The sequence below is a fragment of the Dasypus novemcinctus genome, chromosome X, assembly GCF_030445035.2.
Source record: "Dasypus novemcinctus isolate mDasNov1 chromosome X, mDasNov1.1.hap2, whole genome shotgun sequence".
NCBI classification, from domain to species: Eukaryota; Metazoa; Chordata; class Mammalia; order Cingulata; family Dasypodidae; genus Dasypus; species Dasypus novemcinctus.
The window spans coordinates 129067794-129095758 of record NC_080704.1 but is presented as its reverse complement, the minus strand read 5'-3'; the positions used below and the strand labels follow the sequence as shown (position 1 = coordinate 129095758).

General features: G+C 40.9%; 1 protein-coding gene across 4 annotated transcripts; it reads left to right on the top strand.

Annotated features, from left to right (window-relative positions):
* Positions 1 to 602: 602 nt before the first annotated feature.
* On the top strand, positions 603 to 26801 carry LOC101444177 (A-kinase anchor protein 17B). 4 transcript variants are annotated; one of them, XM_071213172.1, is made up of 9 exons: positions 603 to 957; positions 1930 to 2047; positions 4788 to 4853; positions 6677 to 6780; positions 14257 to 14404; positions 15473 to 16241; positions 18747 to 18877; positions 20325 to 20556; positions 24272 to 26801. In XM_071213172.1, exons 6-9 carry the CDS (start codon positions 15489 to 15491, stop codon positions 24398 to 24400), a joined length of 1245 nt encoding a protein of 414 aa, XP_071069273.1. In that variant the 5' UTR covers positions 603 to 957; positions 1930 to 2047; positions 4788 to 4853; positions 6677 to 6780; positions 14257 to 14404; positions 15473 to 15488; the 3' UTR covers positions 24401 to 26801. The 4 variants fall into 4 exon arrangements, with proteins under 4 accessions (XP_071069273.1, XP_058148300.1, XP_058148301.1 ...); XM_058292317.2 differs by having other exon boundaries at positions 22221 to 26801; XM_058292318.2 differs by lacking the exon at positions 1930 to 2047 and having other exon boundaries at positions 22221 to 26801.
* The last annotated feature ends 1164 nt before the right edge of the window (positions 26802 to 27965 follow it).

Below are 27965 nucleotides of genomic sequence, written 5' to 3'. Positions count from 1 at the left end.
CGCTGGCAGTGACCTTGTACACGCGACTAAAATGATCAGTGCGGAGGTAGTACCTTCGGAACTACTGTTTTTTGGGTGTTTCTTTTTTAAATTAGTTTTTTAAATTGTATTTTTTTGAATATATATAGATCACAAAAAATGTTACATTAAAAAATATAAGAGGCTCCCATATACTTGCAATGAGTAAGTTCTGGCTGAGCCAGTCCGGCCTCAGGGATGAGCTGACAACAGTACGGTTCTGCTTGACTGTATTACACCCGCTCACGCAAAGGTCGGATGGGGGTTGGCAGAGCGGGTAAGTAGCAGCCTCTAAATCATTATAACTTCGTCAGAAAGGCGGCGGGGGGGGGGGGGGGGGAAGCCGTGGGCAAAGCCTCGGAATCCTCAGGAGCCACCGCAGAACCTGGGCAAACTTCGGCAGTCGCCTGGCCGCAGGAGAGGGGCGGGGTGATTTGAACGATTCGTCAGGAGAAGGCGATTGGCCCAGGGGAGCTCGAAGGGGCGGGACTAGTCCATTGTTGCCATTGGTCCTGCGGGCAGGCTGAGCGATGGCAGCGAGGAGGGCGGAGCCCGCGGGGGGAGGCAGTTGGCCGGGCGAGAGCCCACCGAGGGCAGCGAGCGGGCAGGCCGGCGAGCCGGCAGCTGGAGCCGGAGCCCCAGACGCCGCCGCAGCGAGCTCGCCAGGGCCGTGGCTGGGCGAGGGGCGCGCGGGGCGTCGGCAGCGGGGCGCGCGCCTGCGCCGCGGGCTTGGATGCGGCAGGGCCGCTTCTGCGCTCCGTGCGCCAGACGCGAGCCGTTCAACAGCTGGCCTCGCGGGCAACCTTCGCAGGGAGCGACGGGGAGTGTTGACGGTTGCGACTGCGGCGGCCCAAGGGAGGAGGAGGAGAGGGCGGCGGCGGCAGCGGCGCCACCCGAGCGGAGCGGGCAGTGGAGACGCGGCGGCTCCTCAGGCTCTCGGTAAATGCCCTCGGCTTTGCCCGCAGAGAAGGCAGCCACGTCCCGCTGCGTCTCAGCCGGCTGGTTGCCTTGGCCTACGGGGGCTGGGGGACACTTCGCAGATAGGGGTACGCCGGGCCCTCGGTGGGCTTTGGGGAGGAGATGCGCAGGACAGCCGGATGTCCAGCCTTCCCCTGCAGAGTCAGGTTTTCCAGAGATGCGCCTCGGCTCTTCGCCTGGTCCTGTCTCTTCACCCAGACCCTGCCGCTCCTCCTTCGGCCCTGGCGCCGCACTAGAGGGCGCTCTGGCACTCACCGGAGCGCTCACTCGGGCTACTGCTGGTCCTGGTCGAGGTCACTGGAGGCATTCCCCTGGGGTACGCTGGCAGTGACATCCCGCTAATGGGAACTGGAGGTACCCTCTCCCGTTCCATCCGCTCACCAAGGGCCGGGGCGCTCTGTTTCCCTCCTGCTCCGGCTGCGCGCAGTCAATCAATCATTAGCGGGGCAGTGCCGCCCCCTCTCCTCCCCGCCCCCAGCCGGGTGACCCCGGACTTGTCAAGACACTCTGAGTCTTCGGCTTGAGGCTGAGCTGCCCTGGTTTCCAGCACGGCCGGAATAAGACCTTTTCCGACCTGACCTGGAGAGCAGGGCTCACCCACAAAAGCTTGCGGGGTGCGGAACCCTGAGCTCGGGTTGATGGGCAGCATGGCGAGGGGAAGAAGCAAGTTGGAGAGGCTCACGCTGTAGGTGACCCTGCCATCCCTGCAAGCGGGAGAAATCGCTTAGTCTTGGTCCTGGGCACCCGCGCCTCATTTACTTTTAGTGTCCTGCTTTTTGCGATTTTATTTAAAGCCCATGACCCGCGCCCATTTCTGCCGGAGAACTTTTGAATGATGCTGACTCCAACCGGTAACTTGTATCAGAACGGTGGGTTTCAACGCGGGGAACTGGCTAACCTCTGGGTCTTTTGATTTTTCTGTGTCTCTTCTAGATTGAGAATAAGGTCTCAAAGATCATACCCATTTTGCCCCATGCTTTCCTGCCTGCCTCTGATCTAACTGTGGGACGTCGTGCTGTTGAATGAGTCTAAGCCTGGGCAGCACCGATTGGTAGGGCTCTGTCTTCATGCTGAGAAAACCACTCTTTGGGATAAAGTAGTTTGGGACATCTCCGGTCTTGGTTTTGTTTGTTTGTTTGATTGTTAAGGGTAGTTGCGTTCCAGTGCCAAGGTTTTTCTTCCCCTGTTTTCTGGGGGAGGGGGTGGTGGGAGAGGTGTCGCTCAGGAGTGGAGTTACATCCATGAAGGTATTTTTTACCTAAGGCTCTTGTTAAACACAGCGAAAAGTGACAAGTGGAAAAAGCCTGCTGGCACTGGGTGCCCAAGGGATCGCAGCGATCACACACATAAGAGCATGGGGCTGACTTGAAGTGGAGTAACACTGGGGGAGAGAGGGCTAGGCTCCTGTGGCAGGTCATGGGCTTTCCATTTAGTCCCAGCTAAAAATCACACCAGCAATGTGGCCTGTTTAGCCCCCCATATACTCACATGAAGAGAGAGGCCATTGATTGGCTTCATACATCATCTCCAACATCAGAAGGAAAGGGGAGGTTGAGAGGTGAGGAAATGTGGTGGAGATGATCTTAGTGGTGGTGTAGGTAGGTAAGAGAGAGAGAGAGAGAGACTTGTTCCAAACTTTTAGACAGCTCTCTGCCACTGAGGCTGGCTGCATTTTTTATCTTCCCAGTATGCATTCCTGCCTTTGCTGGAGAGAGGGACCTTTGCTGAATTGTTAAAGAGCCAAGGTAATATTCATTGGGCAATGCTCTGATTCAGTGTCTATACAACATATGGGTCCTCTGTCATATTCAACATGCTCCTGGAACCTTAAGAAGCTTTAAAGCCGAGCTAGGGCAGACTAATACCTGGGGCACAGTCAGAGCAAACACAGACAGCAAGGAATCCAGTGGTGCTTTGCACAGAAGAGACCATGTATAGGCCACAGCACTTACAGAAGAGGAAGATCAGGGAAAATGAAGTGGTCATAATAATACTAAGAACTCAGATTAATTGAGTGCCTAATGGGGGTTAAGTACTTTACCTGTATCATTTCATTTAATTCCTCAAAAATCCTATAAGGCAGGCACTATTATCATCTTTTGAAGCTCAGAGAGGTTAAGTAACAAGCCCAAGGCCATCACCCAGCTGGCAAATGACAGAGTTGGGACTCTAATTCAGATCTGCTTGACACCAGACCTTGAGCTCAAAAGTATTTTGCTTTTTACTGCTACAGAGAAGATTTCATAAGAGAGGCATGATGTGAGCAAGGCCTTGAAGCGTGGGTAGGATATAAATGGGGAAATAGGGTATTTGGCTGAGAGTGGTCAACATGTTTGAAGGAACTCAAGGAAGACTGGTCCAACTAGAATGTGGGATGGACATGGGGGCTTGATAGAAAAACTAAGGCAGGTGAGGTCAGGTAGGATCATACTTTGGAGGGCCTTGAAGGAAACTTGCAAATTGCTCCAGTAAGAAATGGGGAGAAGTTGAGAATTTTCGAGCAAGAAAAAGCATGACAAAAGCAGTGCCAATCACTTGGTGTAACCTGGGTCCCTGAACCTTTCCATAGCTCACACTTTCTTGAGAACCTTGCCCAGTTTTCAGCATATTTAACTCTTGTTTTTAAATTTCCTGAATCCTTAGGGAGCACTGGAGGCACGTGACCAAACAGATTTCTGGGTCCAGTGGGTAGAAGGAGCAAAGTATGGTCAAATTTAGCTCAAGGTGTATGTGTGGCAGGCTGCACAGTATTTGAAAAAGCAATTGAATTAGAGGCCAGCATTAAAAAAGCACATTGAAAAACAATCTCAATAAAAGTCAGGATTTCCTGCCTCTCTTGAAATGGCAGAAGGCCTGGTCTGTGGTCCACCTGCAGGCGGCAGGCTGCGCAGTGCTGGCTCTTTTAGCTGGAGTCTGAGTGCTCCACTTCCCCCACAGTCCTGCCCAGTCCCCAGACCTCATTTCTTGAACCTTCCTGACTCTCTTGGCCCCTGATCCCTGCTTTAGGGAAATAAGCCCCCACCTGGGAAGGTTTAACTCAGGATTAGCTCCTTGTTTTACTGTGTAATTAGGGAATGATCAGGCATACAGTAAAATGCAAATAATCTTAACATGCAGGGATGCTGTAGGCATCAGTGTGGAAGGGCTGATTGCCAGGGATTGAGCATTAGTCATACGCGGTACCTTTCCTCTGGGCTGGAGTTCTGAAGCCTGCCATACTAGGGCCCAAAAGAGACATTCTGGCAGGCAGGCCTTGCTGTTCTCCTTCATCCAAAACTTGGGCTCAAGTCTTCTTTCTGCTAAATACATAGTGTGCATAGGATCGGGGTCAAAATGATGGAACACTTCAAGGAAAAAAACAACTCAGAAATGACTGCCTAAAATACAGCATGTTAAAAATGTTAATCTGGGAGAAAAAATCCCTGAAAGCATCCCATATGTTCCAGATGGGTAGATATGAGCCACTTCTGGTCAGGCCTGGCCAGCATTGCAGGACATTTAGCATCTCTGGCCCCCTGCTTACTAAATAGCAGTGGTGCCCCTCTCTATACCAGTGATTGTAACAACCACAAATGTCCCTTTGCTTGTCCTGACACCTGTGAAGGGAACAACACTAGCACATTTGAAAACCATTGAAGCATATTCCCAGGAATTCTAACACTCCATGTGAAAGAATGTTAAAACCATTACTGTTTATCTGTGGCCCAAAGAATCCTATGTCCCTCTTAGTAGCAGTCACCATTTTCTTCCTCACATTCCAGCTAATTATATTTAGTTCTTTTCCTTTCCAGGCTGAGCTCTTTGCAAGTACCTCGTCACTGTAGCCCCCAAGGTGGCTTCAATGGAGTAGGTGCTTGGTAGGTACACTTGAATTTATGTAAACATTCACTGATTATTGTTAATAACTCTAGGAGTGTGAAAGAATAAGCAAATCTGCAGCATCATTTTACTATTGGTCTTTAAGTTCAATTATTATTTCAAATATGGGAGTAACACCTCTTAAATGTAGTTAAGGAACAAATTCTCTGCTTTAGGTAAGATTTAGCATTGGTAAGTTCCTGCCACATGCCAGGCACTGTTCTAGGCACTGAAGATTAAATGGCGAATCAGACAGATGCAGTCCCTGCCTTCCTGGAACTTACAGACCAGTGGGGGAAGGGCCGAAAATAAACAGGTTAATGAATACACAGGATCATTTCAGTGCTACAGAGAAAATAAAACAGGGTGATAATGCTAAAACTTGACAGGGTAGGGGCAGTGTTATTTCAGGTAGTGTTCACGAAAGGCTTCTCTAAGGAGGTGACATTTAGGACAAATATGAAAAAGGAGAAGGAGACGGCCGTGAGAAAATTGGGGGGGGGGGGTGGAGGGTGGAGGCAGAGCACTCCAGTCAAAGGGACCACAAGTGCAGAGGCCCTGAGGCAAGAGCAAACCTGATGCACTTGAGGAATAGGAAGTGTGTCAGTGTAACTGGAATGGAGGGTGCAAGGGCAGTGAGGAGAGGGTCAAAGAATGAGATGAAAGAGGGAAGTCAGGGTCATATTTTGAGGGGAAGCAGTTTGGATTTTATTCAAAGCATGATAGGAAGCCACTGGAGAGTTTTGGATAGAGGAGTGACATGATCTGATTTAACATTAAAAAAAATGGTTTTGGCTGCTCTATAGAGTAGCTCTATGGGGACAAGGATGGAAGAAGAGAGACTAACCAGGAGACTGCTGCCATAGTCCAGGTGAGAGATGAGGGTGGCTTGGAGCAGGGTGAGGGCAGTAGAAATGGATGGATTTGGAATGTGTTCCCAAGTTGGAGACAAAAGGACTTGCCAAAGGATCAAATCAGAAGGGAAGGGAGGAATAAATCCTAGGTTATGAGATCTGAGCACCTGGGTTGAGGGTGGCTCCATTTAGGGAGATGGGAAATGCTTGGTGGGGGACTAGTTTGAGATGGAGGGAAGACGGACAGGGATGGAAATTAGACTTCAGTTGCACTTGTTAGATTGAGATAGCAATGAAACATCCAGCTGGAGATGCTGAGTAGACAGTAAGGGTTGCTGGAGGTTCAGTCTACATAAGAAATTAAGTGCAAATTAAAGCCACTTTAAGTTGCCATTATATACTTATAAATGTAGCAGAAATAAAAATGCTAAAGATTCAGTGTAAACCGCACTCTAAGGGCATCAGGCCTGTTAATAGTGCTGATGGTGTGATAAATGTACTGAATCTTCCAGGATAACAGTTTGACAATATGTAGTAAGGCACAGAAACTATTCCTTACCCTCTAACTTGGTAATATACTTTGAGGAAATACTTTTTCATTTAAGATCTCTGCAAATGTTTTCTTTCTCATAGTGGTAGTATAGTCATAGTAGTACTGTTTTGGAAAGAGCAGTGGTCTTTAAAAAAAATTTGGAAAACTTAAATGTCCAAGGAGGGAGAATCGCTAACCAAATATAGAGTAATTCAGCAAAATTCCCTCCAGCCATGAAAAATGAGAAAGACGTTGACCATATCAATGTCTGGAATTGTTAGTAAAACACGTACAAAACCCAGATCATGATGGAGTGTAAGTAAAACAGTGTCAGGCTCACATACTGTTCAGGCTGAAAATTGTAAATTTGCCAGTTGTCTCTTTTTAAGAAATCATTTCATCTGCTTTTGACTTTGTACCTCTTTCTCTCTGGCAGAATTCCCTGGTGAGGAGGCCACATCACAGTGATCCACTATGAAGAGTTCACTTGAACTGCGGCTTCTGCAGGCTTTCCTCCCTTGATCCCATTTCTGGCGTAAGGTATTGGGTAATGTCATATCCTATTCTTCTAGACTTGTGTTCAATTAAGTTTGCTTTGAGAATTCAAAAAGTTTGGGAAATACTGCTGCTCACAGAAGCTGTTTAATAACGCAAAGCACGGCCCCATGGGGAGGGTTTCTTTTACCCTGTAGGGGGCGACTTGAGGGCAGGAATTCTGCTGGTAATTTTCAGATTGTGAAGATGAAACTGAGAAGCCCAACGCTGGTGACTTCATGAAACGCTCTTCCCCCAAATAATACTCTGATTTTTCAGTGAGTGAGGCAGAGTACAGAAGATCCTTAGCCACATTCCTTGAAATTCTTGCTGGCTTGTTTTATTTTTGTTTTTGTTTTCAATGTGAAAAAGAGAAAGCAATGTGTTTACTTTAGTGTACTTATGGTAAATTAATCCAAGGTCTGTAGCAGCATTCCTAGTTTAGTTGGGGCTGAAAATGTCTGGAGAGAATTGTTTACAATAAAAAGGTTCATGGAGCTGAAGAAGAGGCAAAAGACCAAAAGACTGGTTAGACAGGTCTGCTGACTGCCCTATGCATATTTTTAAAAATAGCTCCCTCCCTTGCCATGGTGGAATGGCTCCTGCACACATGAAAGTAGAGTTATGTGAATGCATTTGCATAGAAAGGCCTAACACAAATCATTCTTTGTGTTAATTTATTTTCTACTAGCCTTGTAAACACTCAAAACACTTTACTTGCACAAACATTGCCCATAAAGGAAACATCTATATGATCTTTTAAGACAGGGAAAATAAAATAGAGAAATTAAGTTGTCCAAAGGAATGAACTAACATGAATTGAGTTTTCTTCATTTCAAGACCAATGTTCCCTCAGGCTAAAGTCTACCTTAGAGTAGACCTTTGAGCGAAGGTAGAAGAGGTTCTCTCTCAATAGGACTGGAATATTGCATTGTCACAAATTTATCGTTGCTGAATAGCTATGGATCTCCAAAGGTCCCTTTCTGTCCAGAAATTCCCCAGTAAATCCTTTCAGACCATCTTAATCTGGTAATTTGGTTATTTGGAAGGTCATTGATTGGCTATGTTCCTACTCTTGAAACCCTGAGTGCTGCTCATTTTAATGATGTGATTTTTAAATTATTCAACATCAGAGCATATGGTCAGGCTCAGTTTTTAAAATGTTGTTTGGGTTAATGAAGTGTCAGAACACATGAACATTCATACATGGCGTCTTGACTGAAGAGCTGGAGAATATTTCTCTTTGGTTAAGACTTACTGGGTTTTTTTTACTAGCCAGAAAATTAGAAATTGGTTGGGCTGATTTGACCTGAATAACTTTTGGCTGCCCCTGCTGACTTCCATAAATATGTTGATATAATTGTATATATCTTCTATGCTTTCAAAATTAAGATTCAAAGAAAAAGGAAAGGCAGCAAAGAACCACTTTGAAAGAGGATACCAAATTGTCCAGATGGTCCTGTTTTTTTTCCCCACTGTTTAAGAAAGTGTGCCACATTCAAATGGCCTGGCTAGCACTCTAACAGCAAATATTTATGAGCAGGAGAAAGAGTGAGAGAGAAAGAGAGGCTGGATACTTTGTTTATGACTTGAGTGCTTTTAAAGTTATGTTTTTGATTGAAAAAACCTGAGCTATAGCAGATGTATCTCCCTTGTATCTTCTTGGAAGAGAGAGAAAATACTGGGGTGAGGCAGACAACGCAGAATTTATTGAGTTTTCTGTGCAAGTCAAAACAGCCATTTTAGGCTTGTGAGAATCTCCCAGGCCCATTTCCTTTTCTCTCTTCTCTGATTCTATTCTTATTCAGTCAGCTTCACTACTAGGTAAGAGACAAGGAAGATGACTGGAGAAAGTAACCATTTTCTCTAAAAATCTACTCCTAGAAATGTTCTGGGGTTGCAAACATGCTGAGTGGAATGTCTTAGGAAAGTTACGCGTACAAGATACTGCTGGAATGCACACTGTGTAAACATTATTGAAGAACTAATTTTTTTTAAGGTTAGAAGAGCTCTTGTTTGCTTTGCAAAGGTGTTAAAGAATAAGCCATCTCAGTAGAGTTGCTTTTAACCACAGGCTAAAAGAAAGATGGGGGGTGGGGCGTGTTGTGGTGAAACATAATAGAGCATGGGAATAGTTAAAAATATTTATTAAAATTAAACTTTTTAATAATTTATGAAGGTCATAATCATGGCATTCCTTGCCATCCGGCCTTGGCTTATACTAGACTCTTAATAAACTTCTGTTGAAGAAATGAATCTATGCCTATGATTATGCCTGGCAAAAATGATGGAGGAATTGTTAATTAATTCTACCATTCTGCCATTACTGTCAATTGAAGCACAGGCTTATTAAAAGGGATATTGGATGGCAAATTATGTTGGTCTAAAGAATCAATTTTAAGTTATAGCCTATTAACTTGTTTTCAGTGATTCTACCTGTTTTGGATTTAGAGTTTTGAATATGCTTTTTGGTTTACTTAAAAATAGGGATTGTTTGGAGGGGCCACAAAAATTTTAAGACCTATTTTCAAGAGCAGAGCAGAACCCTATGCAGTTAATCTGGTTAGATTCAAGGATTGGTACATTTGAGCTTAAGGTTAAGGAAGTCTTCGGATTTAGCTAGGAGGAAAGCACCTGTTTAAAGTTGAGTATTGAATGTAGCTGTGAATATTTTCCAGAAATATCTGACTCCTTTTGCTATGTCATGAAATGAATCAGTTATGATTTGAAAGATCTGCAGCCAGATAAGTGGTTTCTTGGAGGTGGGGGGGGGGAGGGAGGAGGGAGGGTTTACAAAGGGGCAGGATGAAACTTTTGGGCACGATGGATATGTTCACTGTCTTGGTTGTGGTGATGGTTTCACTGGTGTGTCCATATGTCAAAACTTCTTAAAATGTACATGTTAAACGTGTAGTTCATCATATGCTAATTGTACCTCAATAAAGCAGTTTAAAAAAATAAGTTCTGTAGCCTATGGTATAGGTGGCTAGCATTGAAGTTGCCAGAGACCCTTTTGTTATTCAAACTCCAAATCTAACCTCCCTGGCTTCAGTCATTACCCATACAAACTTTGATTATGGGTTCAGGTGCTTATAGGCATTTGTAGTGATGGTAGATAGAGAGGTGTCTTTATGGGGTGGGGGTGGGGAGTTGCAAGGGGATTAATGTTTTAACCCTTTTCCTGGACAAGTTTGTGCCAGCAGTTGTGCATTGCTTCCTTTTAATAGTTTGTTATTATCATTTTTAATGAAAAGTGTTAATATAAAAATAACACATCCTTCTGAGCATTCAAAAATTGAAGCAAGAAGACACATACAAAAGTAAAAATGGAAAGGCCATTTCTCTCCTACACTCCCAATCCATTTCCATGGTCAGATACTGTTAACAATTTGATGTATATCTTTCCAGATTTTACATGTGGAGGGGTGTGTGTGTGTGTGTATGTGTGCACGTGCATCTGTTTATATTACTTTTATTATCTTATGTTACTTTTTTGAAAAAAGGATCCTTTTGCACATTATTATTCTAGAACTTGCTTTTTATTTTTCCCTAACAAAAATGTCACGGGCATCTTTCCATGTTAGTAGGCACAGATTTACCTCTTTCTTCCTTTTTCTGTCTCTGTCTCCCTCTGTATCTCTCTTCTCTTCCTGCCTCCCCATTCTTCATTTATGATTAGTTTTCAGTTTGATTTTTCTTTTAAGAAAGCAGCATCATAAAGGAAATTAATAATTGTGCACCTATATGCCAGGCCCTGTTCTGGTTTAGTTTTTACTGACCTGACATAAGTTGCTAATAACATTGCTGTGTCATTGGGGCCATCGCATATGTAATAAACCTACTACTTTGGTACCCACTAGGTCCTCAGTAATTTTAAAAAATAAGATATGAAAATTAGCTGTCTATTCTGGGAGAGTGTTTTCAGATTAAATATTCATAAGTATTTGATTTTTTTGTATTCAATTAAAAATTTTAATTAGACAAGTTGTGAGCGTACATGTGCAGAATTCCCATACATAACCCCTCCACAAAAACCTTGCATAGTTGTGCAATATTTGTTACAGATTATTAAAGAACGTGATCAGATGATTACCACTAACTATAGTCCATAGCATACACTTGGCATATTTTTTCCATGCACCCCCTATTATTAACACCATGAATTGGTATTGTACATTTATTATAGCTCATGAGATAACACTCTCATATTTGTACTGTTAACCACAGTCCATCTTCCACCACATGGCTCACTGTGTTATACAGTCCCATGCCTTGTAGAACCTATCCAAAGTTTACACTCAGTGGCTCTCACTTTCATCATAGAGTTGTGCCATCATTGCCCCAGTAAACCTTTGAACGTTTTCCTTAGTCCAAAAGAGAAAATCCCGTACCCCCCTATTACTGATGCTTCGCATTGATGTAGTACCTGCTTTGTCATTGATGCAAGAATATTACAATATTGCTGTTAACTATAGTCCATAAGTGACATTAATTGTACTTTCCCATGCATTGCTATATTCCTCCTACCTTGTAATAGTGAGGTACCTTTGTTCTAGTTCATAGAAGAACATTCTTGTATTTGTGTTATTAACCCCAATCCTCATCCACCTCTGGATTCACTGTGTTATTCAGTCCCTAGATTTTTCTCCAACTTTCTTTCAACTGACATTTACCTCTCTAGACTACCCCTTTCAGCCACAATCCCATTTATAAACCAGCCATGTTAGTAATATTCACTATAACGTGTTACCATCAACCCTATTCATTTCTACACTTTTACAGTCAAGGTAATTAAAAATTTTGCATACATTAAACGTAAGTACTCCTCAGTCATCATTCTATCTCCTAGTAATCTATAGTCTAGCTTTTAACTCCTTGAGTTTACTCATTGTAAACTCATATTAGTGAGACCACACAATATTTGTCCTTTTTTGTCTGGCTTATTTTACTCAGCTTAATGTCTTCAAGTTTCATTCGTGTTATCGTATGTGTCCCAATTTCATTTCTTCTTATAGTAGCATAGTATTCCATCATATATATATACCACATTTTGTTTATCCATTCACCGGTTGATGAACCTTGGGTTGTTTCCATCTTTTGGCAATTGTGAATAATGCTACTGTGAACATCAGTGTGCAGATGTCTGTTTTCTTCCCTGTTTTCAGTTCTTCTGGGTATATTACTAGTAGACAGATTGCTGGATCATATGGGAGTTGTACATTTAGCTTCCTGAGGACCCACCAAACTCTTCCACAGAGGCTGCACCATTTTACAGTCCCACCAACAGTGAAGGGGTGTTCCTATTTCTCCACATCCTCTCCAGCATTTGTTGATTTCTGTTTTTTAAATAATAGCCATTCTATTAGATTTGAGATGATATCTCATTGTAGTTTTGATTCATATATCCCCAATAGCTAGTGAACTAGTGACGTTGAACACTTTTTCATGGTATTTTAAGATCTGAAGCCTATAAGCAACTGGGGAAGTTATGAAAAGAACCAATGTCTTTATTGCTGCTACTGCTGTTGCTGTTGTTGTTAGGAAACAGGGCATTGTGTTGTAAGGATTTTAAAGGAGGTCAGGGTTTTTTTTATGTGAAAAAATTATTAAATTGATTACCAACACCTAAAAATCGGATTTCACACAAAAACCTAGATTTCTGGCCTCTTTTGAGGCCAGATACAAGTAGTATCTGGCCCCTCTAAGCCCACCTTTCCTCATGGCAGCTGGAGCTGAGAAGCAGCCAGCCCTTTACACTGAGCATGTACTGTCCAGTTCCCCAGTCTCTGCCCAGTACTCTCTGCTCACTGATACCATCTTGCCATTCCACTGTACTCATGGGAGCTGTGACCCTTGCTTTAGAATTTACTGCTTGTTTTGGCTTCAGTATGAGATGGAAGTGATAGCCAGGTTTGTTTTGTTGCTGCTGTTGTTGTTTTTTTTAATGTCAAAAATACAGTACATCAAATACCATACAATATTTGTATTTTATTCATTTCTCCCCAAATTTGGCAGTTCAGGAAAGCAGAGAAATATGGCTACAACATAGAAACTCATTTTACTGGGTAGAATTCACCCGAAAATGCCAGCTGTTTGTGAAGGATATGAGGCATATATTTGATCTCAAAAAGTTTCTAGAGCAGATTTCTATATCAAAGGGGATGAATATTTTTTTATGATTCTTTGTTTTGCAAAATTATTCTGGAAAAAGGATGCAACTAATTTATATTACCTCTAGTAAGAAATGAAAGTGACTGTTTTTCTTTATTCCCCCAATCCTCCCAGGAATTGGTTTTTACCATGTTTATTTATTTTTGTAAAATCTATTGACTGAAATTGTGTATCTTGAAACTAATTAAAATTGAGATGATTGTATCAGTTAGCTGTTGCTGCCTAACAAACCATCCTAAAACATAATGGCTTAAATGACAACAATGTATTATTTTTTACAAGTCTGGGTCAGCAAGGCTGTTCTACTGATCTATCTTGTTGTCTCCTGATCTTGGCTGGGCTAGCTCATGTGTCGGTGGTCAGTTGCTGGGTTGGCTTGGGTTAACTGGTCTAGGATGGCTCATCTGTAACATATAGGCTCTTCTTCACGTCAATTTTCCTTCTCCATCTAGAGAGACCAGGTTTGTTCTCATGCTGTGGGAAGGTTTAAGGAGAATAAGAGACACTTGAAACCGAGGCTTAAAACTGTTGCTCTGTTACATCTGCCACATTCTGTTGGCCAAAGCAAGTCAAGAGGCTAGCCCGGATTCAAGGGCTGAGGAGAAACAGAGTCTATCTTTTGATAGGAATAGCTCAAAGTCACATTACAGAGGCTGTGAATACAGAGAGGGGTGGAGGATTAGAGAAAGTTTTGCAGTCATTCTGCCACGACATTGGAATTAATGTTAGCCTTCAAAGTTGTCATCTTCCAAAGCTCTATAACTTTCCAATGATGTATCAACTAATTTTAAAAACAAATAGAGCCCCTCTTAGAATTTCTTTTGAAGGAGTGTTATAAGCTAATTAAGGAAATAAGTTCATTCTTTATAGCCACCCATTTTACCCAACATTCCTGATTCTAAATAATTTTTGATGATTTCTGAATATCAAATCAATGATAAGGAATTTAGAAATTGACCTCAATCAAGGCTATTTAAAAGAATGCAACCAAGGTTTTGAAATCAATCCAAGCACTCTAAAATATTTGAAACAAAGGCAGTATCACTGGAATAAATGGAGAGCTTGACAATCTGATTACCTGAAGTGACTAACTCTATTTTGGGTGTATTTTTTTTTTCTGGAATGTTATTTTAAAAGCTGTTGCTTTAAGTTAGATTGTATAAATAAATACCTATCGACAGTAAATAAATTTGGGGGGTTCAGTATATCTTTATTTAATATCAAATGTATTTCCCCCAAAAAAACTCAGTGTTGGCTCTCATTTAATTTGCAGCAAACTAATTGGATTTCCCCCTTCCTTTTGATATTTAGATAATGCTTTTGGAGAAAGAAAATATTTTTGTTGTCATCTCATTCTAGTTCAGTGCTGCTATCATGAGGATTTCTAGAACCTACTATCTTAGATACTGCTTTTGATGATCTTTTAAAAATCAATCTATACAACCCTTGTCTCCTAAAGGTAAGTCCTTCAGGGACAGTTATTAAAGAATTCTGTACCTATGAAGTTACCCAAGAGTTAGTAGTAAATTTTGAGGTAGAATTTCTATCACTTGGCCGTATATGTTTGGGCCTAAATCTCCTTGAAGTTGATAGTAATTGGCAACTTAAGTAGTATAAACTGAATAAAGCTACTTTCTGAAAGGAAAATATCCTCCTTTATTGGGAAGTGCTATTTGAAGAAAGCAAATAGAATTAGAAATCCCCAATTCCCAGCATTAGTGGTTTTATTCACCTTGGGATAGCTTAAAAGAGTTTAATACAAAGTGCCAGCAAGCACTCATGTTTTGGGGTTTTTCCAGTTCCAAAGTAGAGGGCAAACTTGCTTTGTCACTCAGTGGAAAAGATTGTCTCCTCCTCACTTGAACTTAGAGTTCAATTTAGTTAAAGTCAACTGATCAGAGAATAAAGAGTAGAGAAATTCATGTAAGTTTTGGAAACCAGCCTGGACAAAGAATGTGGGATAAATCAGGTGCATGGGTGCATGTTCATGAATGTCCTACATGTATTTTACCGTTACCCTGTCTCTGTACCACTCCCAGCAGGTTTTTATGGAAATATTTACATATAAGATCTGTTGTATAATTGATCAGAGATTTGGAATCTCAGGGTCTCAATGTATGAACAGTTTCTCCAACTGTACAGCAAGGATGAACATACCTACTCACATATTGTTTCATGAGATAAAATCATATTCTCACCACTGATAATAATAGTCAAAGCTTATATTTATTGAGAACTGCTTGTGTGTTAGGCACTGTTCTAAGGATATCACATGTACTCACTCATTTAGTCCTCCAAGAAATCTTATTATCTCTGTTTTATAGTTGAGGAAAGTGAGACAGTTTATAGATACTCTTGGAAAACTCTAAAACACACCAAGCAAATGGAAGATATTGTTTTAATTTCACCACTAGGATACTTGTCTACAATTAATTTTGACAGCAAGGCCCAGTAATGCTAGTGCCATTTCAAGATCCAAATCTGTGTTTTGCTCCATCTGCATCATTCTTCTCTTTTGCCCTCTAAGGAATCCCAAGGCAACCATGACTGTCACAGTGGTATATGATAACTCTGAGGCAACGGAGCTCTGTGCAGCTCAGCACCTCTACCTCAAGCCCATAGCAAAATTGATGATCAATGTATTGCTCCCAGAGAGTACAGAACCTGTGAGGCCCTTCTCCAACTGGGAAGTTCTTGACCAGCTGAAGAGCCTGATTTGCCCTGACCAGTTCACCACAGTTCGGCTCTCTAAGAGTACCAAGGACTTCATCCGATTTGAGGGTGAGGTTGAAACCCGAAGTTTGGTTCAGATCCTGAAGGCAAAATTACATGGGAAGATCATAAAGCTTAATGGTTTGAAAACAGACTTAAAAGTAGTGGCTACAGATGCCCAGGGAGAGTGGGAACATTTTCCCAAGGGAAAGGAGGCCCCCTGGAGTGATGGTGCTGAAGAGCAGGACTACGATAAAAGCCCAGATTCCATATATTTCGAAGGCTTGCCCTGTAAATGGTTTGCACCTAAAGGTTCCAGTGGGGAGAAGCCATGTGAAGAGATACTTCGGGTGGTCTTTGAAAGTTTTGGGAAGATCAAGAATGTGGATATCCCTATGCTGGACCCCTACAGAGAAGTGATGACTGGTGGGAGCTTTGGGGGCTTTAGCTTTGGCTTGCAGACCTTCGAGGCCTTTATACAGTACCAAGAGTCAACTGACTTTGTAAAAGCTATGGAGTCCCTTCGAGGAATGAAGCTGATGCTTAAAGGAGATGATGGGAAAGCTCTGGCATGTAATATTAAGGTAAGAAGCAGCCAGAGTTCCTTTTAATTTCCCTTGTTCAGGTGGTCCTGAGTAAAAGTGGGAAGGAAGCATCTAGAATAAGTTTCTTGGGACCCCATTTGGCTTTGATTGATAGCTAATGTAAATATTTGTGTTGTCATTAGTAAGTGGATATTTAGGGGAAAGAACCTGGTTTGAACACTCATTCTTCTACTATCAAGCTTGCTGCCAGCTATGGTTTTAAAGTGATGGTTGTCAAAACCTGGGGCTCTGCCCCAACTTCTGGAGGGCATTAAAGGATTCTTCATGGCCCCTATATAACTGTCTCCTATGCTTATTATATTTGACACATTTCTGACAGAGACATATGCAAAGTTTGAAACAAGGAGAGCAGTTTACTCCCTTTACTCTTGGGGCCACAACCCGTGTGACTTTAGGGTCAGAGATCACACAATAAACTATTGCAGTTGTTCTTCTTTCCTTCCCATTCTGCCCCAACACCCATGAATAATGCAAATATAAGTATGATCTTTATTTATTGCATAAGAACTAACAAGGTATTCATAACCACCTTGAGCTCTTCTGTTTTCTGTTTCTGAGGTGTGGATCTTGGTTAATCTGGCTTTGGTTTCTTTATTTGGAACTTCTCTTGTTAAAGGTTTCAGGTTTTGACACCTGGAGTATGGGTTGGTAGACAAGGGAAGACTTGGTTTCAAAGACAGATTTCAAGAACTAAGAGGCAAGGAAACCCCTGCGTTGGGAAAGTACTACTGCTAGGAAGATTGCTATTGCTTATAGGATAAAGCCAAGGCTCCTTGGCAGGGCACTTATGGCCCTCCACAATCAGACCCCAAACTACCTTTAGATCTTTCTCCTCCCAACCTCCCTTTCCCACACTTTCGGCTCCAGTTAAATAGAATGACTCATTGGTCTCCAAATGCTTCCCAGGTTTTCTCTGCTCTGTGTCTTTCTTTGCACCTGATATTTCTTCCCCTGGAATCTCCATACTACACCAATTTCCAGGTGTTGAATTCCTGTGCATCTTTCAAGGCCACCAGCTTTGTGAAAAGTGGCCCCTTCCCTTCTATGTTATAATTTTGACTTGAGGGAAAGGAGTATGTCTGTATTCCCCACAGTATCTATGACCGGATTCTACCCAGATTAAGTGTTGTACAAATGTGGTTGAAGTGAACAGAATACCAGCACTAATTATTGCCTTTGGAAAATGGATCATATTACCAGCAATATAATTTGTGACTCACATGTGGATGCAGGTCCTAATCTAGCCAAGAGAGAAGCAGAAAATGGGTAAGACTGTCACTTATAGCTCTAGTTACTCCACCTGTAAAATATTTCCCTAAAACTTCTCAAAGGCATTAGAGGATTCTTCATGTCCCCTATGGGATGAGGTCATAGGCTTAGTATATTTGACAAGTTGCTGAAAGGGAGGGGATACACATAGTTTGAAACCACAAGGAGAGTAGTTTACCCTTGGGGTCACAACTCATATTTTCAGGATGTTTCTCAGATAAGTTGCTAAAACATAATCCCAACAACTGTGGATCTTTTAGTTTCAAAATCAACCTGTCTATCCAGTCATGTCACCTCATTATGTCTGAATGCTTTGGCCATCTGCATTTTGAAATCTTAATCCAGCAGTGGAAAAGATGCAGCTTAACCCTCTTTTCCCTCAAAATCAGCCTTTAGTATGAATTTGGACTTTTAGCTTAAGTAGCTTTCCATGTATGTGTGTGCATGTGTCCATGTGTGTGTTTCCATGTGTGTGTTATGTGCAAAGCTACTCTTCTTAAAATACATATTTTTAAATTATGAGCTTCTGTCAGTCAGGCAAATGGAACAGCAAATACCATACTGTTCACCCAATATCACTGTCCAGTTTACACAATAAAACATTACCAGTGAGATAGAGACCCTCCCTGACCCATGTACCCATCCTCAGTCACATTCACCTCCAAATTCATGATCATGAATTTGTTGTTTATCATCCCCATGCATGTTTAAGTAGCTACTTCTTCCTTTTATTTTTTAAGCAAGTCTATTTGAAATTTGAAAAGTAATTTAATAATCATGATAGTCAGATCTTGTATCATATTAGGTCACTCTTTTTGTATTTTTGCTACCCCTCTCCTCACCCACACCCCACACTTTTTGCCTATTTTTGTCTCTGGTGGTTTAAAAATATATATTAACTCAATTGATCTTTATAATAAACCAAGGTAATATATGCACATCTCTTAGAGCTGGAGCTGTAATGGCACTATGACTATATGTAAAGTGAGCTCCTCAAAAGTTCCGCCAAAGAAAATTCTGGAACCCACACAGGTACTGTTTGGCAGGTGACTGAGAAGTAGCAGTAGAATATGAGGACTGGGATACAGAGAGGACATTTTTAATTCATTTGATTTTGAATTGACATGTACCATCTTAGTTTTATCTCTCCAACTTGGGAAATACCCAATCAACTGGCAACGTTTTCTAGTGAAATTTTGAATTGTTTTGGGGCAGGTTATGTTTGATACAACCAAACACTTCAGTGAAGGAGCTATAAGAAAGAGAAATCAGGAAAGGCTAAAATTACAAGAGCTGGAGGAAGAGAGGAAAAAAGAAAAGAAGAGAGAAGAGGAAGAGGCTGAAAGGTGAGGAGACCAACTTTAATGAAGAGGGTTTTTTGCTTGCTTGCTTGCTTGTTTGTTTGTTTGCTTGTTTTTAAATGGATTTATCCTTTTGCATGAATGACTAGACTTGCTAGATAGCGTAGAAGAGGGAACAGAAATTGGCCCAGCTTGGAAATCTCCATTGAAGACTACAATCTTTCCACTATGCTGCTACAAAACCAAAAAGGAAATAGTTGAAAACGAGACATAAAAAATACGTTAGTTAGGGAGAACAAATAATAAGGACTAGACAGATGAAGGTGCCTGGGAAGAAATAAGAAACAAAGAAAAGGGCCAGGTACTTTTATAGGGAAAACCCCAGCCTACCAAATTAAAAAAAAAAATTAGTTCTGAAAAAGATTTCCTTCCATAATATGGTCAATAATCAAACTAACCCATAAGTAAAAAGGCATGGGTTTGGGGGGACCATTTTTATTGTTTGCCTAAGGTCTTTCTGTGAACTTAAGGAAACTCCGTCCTTATTTATTTGAACTTATCCTTGTTCATCAATTTTAGGACTTGAACCTAAAAGAGGCTATTAGATTGCCAAAGGTTTGCCAAGAAGTTACAAATGGGCCAGGAGTATACCTCCTGGCTCCTCCCCTTGCATGTCTGTTCTTCCAGTCTTCATTGTAAATTGTAGTCATTCCAAGAAGGAGATAAAGAGTACCCTTCCATGTGCCCCTTACTCTTACAGTTGGTGGGATGAGAGGAGTTACTTGAGGTCATGGCTGTGAAACTTGACCGGAGCTTGAGCCCTGTCAAGATAAATATTCTCCTCCCCCCAAATTCCAGGCTAAACATGCAGTTTAGATAATCCTCCAGCTTTTGGCTTAAGTCCTGACCCAGGTAATTGTCCCTTCTTTGCCCCTCCCTGAGTTCCCATAAAGGCCTAATCAAAGCAGTTTTAATTTTCAGAAAACAACAGTATAAAAAAGGCCCATATTCTTCTATGCCAGCATGTTTTTTTAATGATAGTACGCTGTGTTAAGTAATATGTGCCAAGGACCAGTTCTCACCCTTAAGATTTTAAGTGCCTTGACTTGTCTTTATTTGTCTATGTGAAACCAACCCACGGAAGGTTTTGATCCGAAGAAAAATGAACTCATCACTGTGAAAGCTGGATCTGGTGGTCCCTGCTTATGGTTTGAAAAAGTGGGGGCTAGAGACTCCTTTCTTTGAAATCTGTAGCCTTCCTTTTTCTGATACTCTACTTCTGCATAAGGTCTCTCTTTGTATATTTCTATTTGCCCAACTCAGATTATGGGTAATGGGCCTGCTTATAAATTGTTTACTTTTTAAAAAAACATAAATTGTCTATGCCAGGCCCTGGGGATAGCAGTGGCATATTCCTGGGGGGCAGGAGGGAAAAGGAGGTCAAATACCTAATAAATATCTTCTGAATGATTTAATCTTAATCGTTCTCCAGAAAAAGAAAAGATGAGAGGAAAGCCCAGGAAAAAAGGAGGAAGGCCAGAGTCAGGAGGAGAGCCCTGAAGGAAAGGGACAGACAACGCCGAAGGAAGCAGAAGGAGAAAGCCAAACTTGAGGCACCTCAGGAGCCCAACTCTCCAGAGGAGTGGGAGGAGAGGAAGTACCTGCTGGCTCAGAGGCGGGTTGAGGCCCTTCGGTTGCTACGGGTACTCCTGAGGAAAATTGCAGTAAGGCTATTTCCCAGTTGTTCTTAAGTTTCCTTAGATACTAACCTTGCTGAGACACAACCTTTGCATTTAAGCAGCAGCCCATTTAAAATAGGTTCCTTGGAAGACCGATTGCATTTAGTGGTGTTTGTTTTAAATAGGCTGTTCTTTAATAACCCCAATTGTGGATTTACAAAAGGGGTAACCAAATTCTGCAAAGGAGTTGTGTCTCACTCCTGCCAGCCAACACACACACTTTGCATTTCTAAACCTCAAGACTGTATTACACAGGGCAATTTGGCTAGTGTATCTACTTGTCTAAGACCCTGGTGGAGGTAACAGAAAATACCAGGGGTAAAAAATGGATGGCATGAATGTTAGGGTTGTAGTCCTCCATTCCACCTTACTTGTTCACTCATCTGCAACAGGTTTGGATGACAATGGAGAGCTTGAGTAGATGCCTTTGTATAGCAAGCTCTTGCTAGCCTAGTCTTAAACTCTCTAATGAGGAATTTCTCATAATACACAGCAATTGTTTGGTTTGGAGCATTTCCTTTGTAAAAATGTTTTCCACTTAGTGAGCTCCCAAAGATAACCAGACTTTGCAGATGTCCCGGATTCAAAGTCAGAAAAGCTCCCAAAGTGTTCATTTAAAAATCCATATTCAGGGTCTTTAAATATGAAGAGTGAATGGCATTAGTATTATATAGTTAATCTTATGTATATTTGCAGTCTGAGCCTTTTACTCATTAGTGTAGATAGCGAAACTCAGTGAAATCAGGATCAGAAAAATCTCACATTTACATTTATAATAAGGCTAGCTGGATCTTTCTTCATTTACCTGGATGACTGCCAAGGGCAACTCTTTTTTAAAAAAAATTATCTCTTTGAGTGTGTGTGGTGCCTAATGATTGGTACCGTTAGTACTTAACATCTATTATGCAGTTCACCCGTTCTAACCCCAGGTAATGGGTATGCACTGTGCTCTGACTTGTGACAGGTGTGAGCACACTGCAGGGCGGGGCCTGTGGGCAGCACCTTTCATCTGCCCTGAAAGGATATAGAGCAGATAGCACCACAGACACGACCACCGATAGAACCACTGTCACGGCCACATTTTCTCCTTACTGTCTTGCTTCTCACTGAGGTGGGCAGGGGTAGGAGGGGGGTTGCTCAGGGATTCCTCTTACCTGCAATCATAGTGAAAGACTGGAATACGAAAAAACCAGAAACACAGGTTATCTTTTATGCCAGTTGACCCTTTTAGACAACCCTACCTGATATAATACACATTTTGCCCATCATCAATCTTTTCTTGTATTAGAATTTTCTGGACTAAAGATCATTTCTTATTCCTTTTCATATTCCTAGTCCCTAGCATAATAGAGTAGGCTCTCATATATATTTGAACAAATGAAAGAAGGGTCAGGTATTTTGAAGGCCATGTAAAGCATGGTACCTTTTAGCACAAGGAAGGGCACAGACCTAATAAAAGTAGCACATACTAGATTAAACCATTACTTTTTTTCTTTTCCTATTTCCTCAGTGTAGTATTGTTCCTAATTTGGTCTATCCCAGATGTTATTAGAATTCTCTTCAGACCAATGCTAGAGAGCCCAATTGTTTTGGAAATTTTAAAATCTGTTTAGTTTTTCATGTGAGATTTTTAACCTTTTTCTTTGAAGGAATCCACACAATTTAATCCACAGGCAGTAGGTGTTGCAGGCCCTGAAGCAGGGAAAGATCATGCTCCGGGGAACACATTGGAAACTCTGGAGGAAGAAGAGTTAAACTCACAGTATCTTCAAAATCAAGAAGAAATGCCAAAATATCAGGTTGCCAAGTCAGACAATAAACGAAAACAAAAAATGAAGAAAACTGGGACTCTGTTATGTAAATCTTCCCACTGCCTTGGGAGAAAAAAATCAAAATGTTCAGCTAGAAAAGAGAGAACTGGAAAATTATTAAGTGATAGATATAATCACAGTTTGGTCTCTGACCAGAATTCCTTTCAGATTACAGTGATTCAAGGTCAGTCTCTTGAAAAAGAAGTCTACCACAGTTCTAATAAATCCTATTCTTCCAGATTACTTGAGAGAGGCTGTGGCAGAAAACAGATCTATGAAACAGATGAATTTATCAACTACCTATTAAACTATTATCAAGCTCCAAAATATGCCCGTATCTGCCTAGAACCAAGTCACATAACAAGCACATGTCATTGGCAGAGGGATGTCCATGCTAAAGGAAATGATCTTCAGATCAATTTGAGAAAAGTTGGGCATCACTTAACCAGTTTGAGCCAAATGCAAAACCTGGAAAGAAGAGAACAGGTTCAAGATGATTACTGGACAAAGATTTGTACTCAGGATCCTGAGCATAAACCAGAGAGAGGAAAAGTGGACTATGCCAAAGAATGTAATAAGGGGTTTAAAAATCATTGCATGGATACAGCCAGTGAAACTGATGATCAGATGTCCCCATCTGATGGAAAGATCTGTCTGTCAGAAAAAGCCCACACTCACCATGTCAGAGACTCCAGATCCAGAAGCCAAAGCCGGGTTTCCTCACCTGCTAGGTCAGTCGACTTATCTTGGGATTTGAAAGATTTTTTAGAAGAAATTAGTAGTGGTTCTGAATGCTTCAGTGAAACCGTTAGCAGCATAAACAAAGAGGAGCAAGAAAAGTCTGTGGTCACATATCGTAGCTCCCCAGAAAAAGGATCCCTTGACTCAGATGAAATCATCACTTATGATCAAGGAAGTAGGTCAGGTCAGCATACCTTATATTCAAAATGGAAATGTGATAGTGAGAAAAAATACACTGACTACAAGCTTAGGAAGTCAGACAAGAAGTCCAAGTATGAACTGAGATATTCATGGCTCGAAGGTGAAAATTATTCTAATAGAGATGAGAGAAGCAATAGTAAAATGAGGGAAAATCTAGCCCCCAAATACCTATTTGATGAAGGCTACTACCAGGAATCCAGTTTCAGTAATCTATTAGAGGACATCCCAAGAAAGAGGAGGCGGTTTAGTGGCAGTACATTTGATCAGAAAGTGAACTATAGGCCCTCTCATGTGCCTATAACATCATCAAAAAGTGCAAATGCTTTCTATTTGGGGGATTTCTCCAAAAGAAGAGAGACTCCTTGGAAATCAAAACATAACCAGGATGCAAGAAGGTTTAAAAGACATCGAAATTCTAAAGATTTCATGCTGAATTCTGATCATTATTATATTAGACATAACAGCCAGGGGCACATTGATGATGGAAGCTATTTTGGAAGATATACCAGTTCTTTATATTTTCAAATGTTTTGATGTTCACTTAGATCAGGAGCACTCTTCTTCACAATAAACAATTTGAAGGAAGAAACTTTTAAACCAAATATAGCTATGTAGTTAGCAACTACAGAGCAAGAGAGCAACCTTTAAAAGCTTGAGCAAGGTCAAATGCAATGCCTTGTTTCTCTTGCCAAAGTATAAAGCGTAGATCAGAATGATTGCAGGTGTGTTGGCAAGCTTTGGGAAATACGAAACATCCAGATTCTGAAGTTTGGTAAATCAATGTGCTTGCAAAACTTCTTGATCCAAGGACAGATATTTCTACAGTTCAACTGCAACTTTAATTTGGTGCCAGCAAAGGAGCAAATTAACATTGGAAGGGGTTGAGATAGCCCACTCTGGCTCCTTAGCTGTCATAATGCCATCATTTAGTATCATTTCTCTTCTAGGGGGACAACAGCAGACGAATAAGGATCTTTTTCCATATTCTTCGATTTGGTCGGAGAAACCATGTACAGCAACAAACTTTCCTGACTGACTATCTACAAATAATTATAGATAAAAGAGGCAACAGCTAGACTCTATAATAGAGTTCTTCATGACATTAGAGAGTTTCCTGAGCACCCACCAGAAGGAAAAGTGTCTTAGATTAAATATGTTCATAGTACTCAGTGTTGACCTTTTGGAGACAAAGTCTTGCAAGAAGAATCTAAAAGGGACTCAGATTATCCTTTGAGGTTTACACGGATAGCGGATCATTTGCAGAGTTGTTTTTTTTTGAAGAGACTCATGTCTATTCATTCTATAAAGTGACAGAATTGAAGTGATATAACCAGTGGGATTTACAAAATGAAATATTGAAATATCCTGGGGCACCAAAAATGGCACTTGGGAAGAGAGGATACGACAGTATTCCATTTCAGGTTATGTAATCCTTTCACTCAGGGTTGGGTGACATCAGTTTGTAAAAAGTCACTGAATATCCCCAAATTGACTTGTATAAAACAGTAACAAGTGCCTCCTCAATCCTCAATAATGCCATGGAGTTAGAAGAGTCAAGGGCAAAGCCCATAGTTTTCTAGCTGGGGAAATTGTATGTGTGCAGGATTTGTAAACCCTTAACATAAGCAATTTAGCTTTTTACCTACTGGTTTTAGACTTCCTAAATAAGTTTTAACTTGAAATATTTTATAGATTCTTAAAAGACATCTCAGTGCAGTACATGTTCTGTAGAAAGCTCGGCTGATTCATTCTGCCTTACATTGGATTTAGGACCTCAGGGGCAATAGATGACTTCCCCCACCCTCCCACCCCCCCCACCCCACCCCCGCAACAAAGGTGTCCTGACCTGGCAATTGAAGACAGTGAAATGAGGAACTGCCTGTAGCAGAAAAAGATGATTTTAATCCACAGAAGTAGTGGGAAGCAAGACTTTTATGTGACATGATTCATTTCAAACAATCTTAACTTGATATTCTGTAGAAAAGTACCAGCTGGTAGAGCCAGGTAGGATGCCATTCAGTGCGGTTGCCCAGAATGATGTCACACAATGTGTGCTCATAACCAGCCTCTTGAGCAACCTGATATCTGAAGGGGCTACAAAACCTAATTTGTCTGAATAAGAGCCACAAGTTGTTTCACTGATCTCTTCCAGTCACATTTTAATAGAGGCAAAAGTTCGGAATAGAGGTAAAAGTTCAGAATGCAAAAGTTCGAAAATGAATGTAGCATAGCAGTTCATGTTTCTTATTAATAGAATAACCAACGAATGATTTGTTGGCTCCCTTGTGTTCAATTCTACTTTCAAGTCAGTGACTGCCATCAAAACCAGGTTTGGCTCGTCAAATCTGAAAAATCACACCATGGGGCGAGTGCCTTTTCTCTTCTTAGGACTAGCAATGACTATTAGTGTTCAAAGTACTGTTTTCCAGGTTAGCCTTTTAAACTACTAACAGCTTGTATTTTGTCAGACTACTTTCAGTAACTAGGTATTACTCTCCCCCAATGAGAACTTGCCTCCTTATTTTTTCATATTTCATGCCACTGAAACAAAGAACATTATGGGTTTGTAATGGAAAACAGCTATACTTGTTTTGAAAAACAAAATCTCAATTTCTTCTGTCAAAATTGTTCAGTTTTTCTTTCCAGAGTTTATAGTCATGAAAATAATTTACTGCTTAGTACCCAGACATAAAAAAATCAATTGCAAAATATAGCATGTGGATTCTTTTTTCTCTTTGGTATAATAGATCTGGTGCTAAATCATTTCTATGTAATGTTTTTGTTTTATTTGCTAAATACTGTCCTGGGACCCAGAAGAAAGTAAAAATACTGGTTTTATGTTTACTTTCTGTACAACCCTGGATTTTTATTTCCGTCTTGTGGTAATGCATTCTAGATTTGAGTAAGCATCTTTTTTGTGTAGGCCTTAAATGAGGAAGAGAACAACTTAGCTTGTACTTTTCAATTAAATGGCTCAGTAAGGAATGAAACAGTACTGAAAATATTATAAACTTCCTATTATTATCTTTATTCTTTGTTGTGCTGTTATTTCAGTGTATAAAGTAATTTCCCATATCTTTTTTCTGTGTCCTATTAAATAAGGGCCTGAACTTTGAACTTTGTCTTTTTTTAAATAGGTGTTTTTGTGTTTTTCCTTGTGTGTGCAGCTGATAGTGCTTAAAGAAAGCTAAAAAATCTGTCAATGTGTTTTTGTTTAATTTGTTTGAATTTCTCAGGTAGAAAGCCACGTAACCTGATAATTTTGAAAATAAGAACCAAATAAATATATTTTAATTCGTTGCAAGACTGTTGAAAATGTAAACTTTTAAACAAATGCTGATAATTCCACCTTGGGGGGAAAGTTTCTACCTGTAGTATGCTGCTTTGCACTAATGTTGCTGATCCTTCTGATTTTCATTGTTTGAGAAATATGTATTTAATTTTCAGATAGATTAAAAATAAAATTGTCATGGTGAACATTGGGTTTTTGTTCATTTACTACATATATGGGCTAGAATGTTACACATCCACAATAACATTTGCTTTGAAAATAACTGTTGTCTGGTTTTAATGTATTTTCTATGCAACTTTCTTCTTATGCTACTTGTCTGTGGAAACTGACAGAGCTCATGGAATGGAGACCATGGTTTCATTTTAATTTTGGGTAAATTGATATCATGATATTTAGGTTTAAAATTATCCTTCCTTCAGCAAATGTTTTATCAGAGCTCATAATAGGAGGCAAAATTGACTCCATTGATTTTCATCTCATTCCTTCAATACTTGACGGAGTTGTTAGTTATACAATACCCCAAAATAAGTGTGAGTGTGGCATGGGGACTCTCACCAGAAGCTAGAGGCCTCAATAATGTGTTTGACCATATAAGAGGTAACTGTATTTTCACGAGAAATGTACAGCAAACTGCCTCTAAGTATTTTTTCACAAAGGCAGACTGTACCTTAGATAAAATCTGGGCACTTTAGAGCTGAATGGGTCCTTGTTGGATTCAAAGACCTCTTTTGGTAACAGCAAGGCATGTATGGATGCTTGTTTCTGAACTTAAGATTCGCATAAATTTGGCCCTCTGAGATGAGGTGAATGTTAAATTATGCAGAGAAGCCACAAATATGGAGAGATACTGAAAATATGCAGCAAATGCTAATATGAACCACAGGTGCTGGTACTAAGAACAAAGTACCTTCTCTGTAGCTGGTAGGATGAAGGCAGGCGGGGAACAGGGGGAGTAAAAGGATGTTAACCTGACTCCCCCACCCCATACCCAGCCCTCCTGGATGTGTAAAACCACTCCCTCCTCTTCTTGAATGGCACCTTTTACATAATAAGGCTAATATGTTAGCCAGTTTTTTGAGTTTTTATATCAAAGTCCTGGCTTATAGTAATATCCCTTTACATGTAATCAGCACACTGTTGATTCAGCTCTGAATGGAGGGGAATCAAGGCTATTGGGAATGAAGCTTTAACGAGGCATTGGATGTTTCCTCCTCGCAACAGAAAAGCCTGTTTAACTTTGTAGAGGAAGCCTAATCTAAATGTGATTTCAGGTTGCAAAGGTATCCCAACTTCTCTCCTCCACCACTTGATGAAAGCATATGCCTAAGAGGTTGCCTGGCACAAAATAG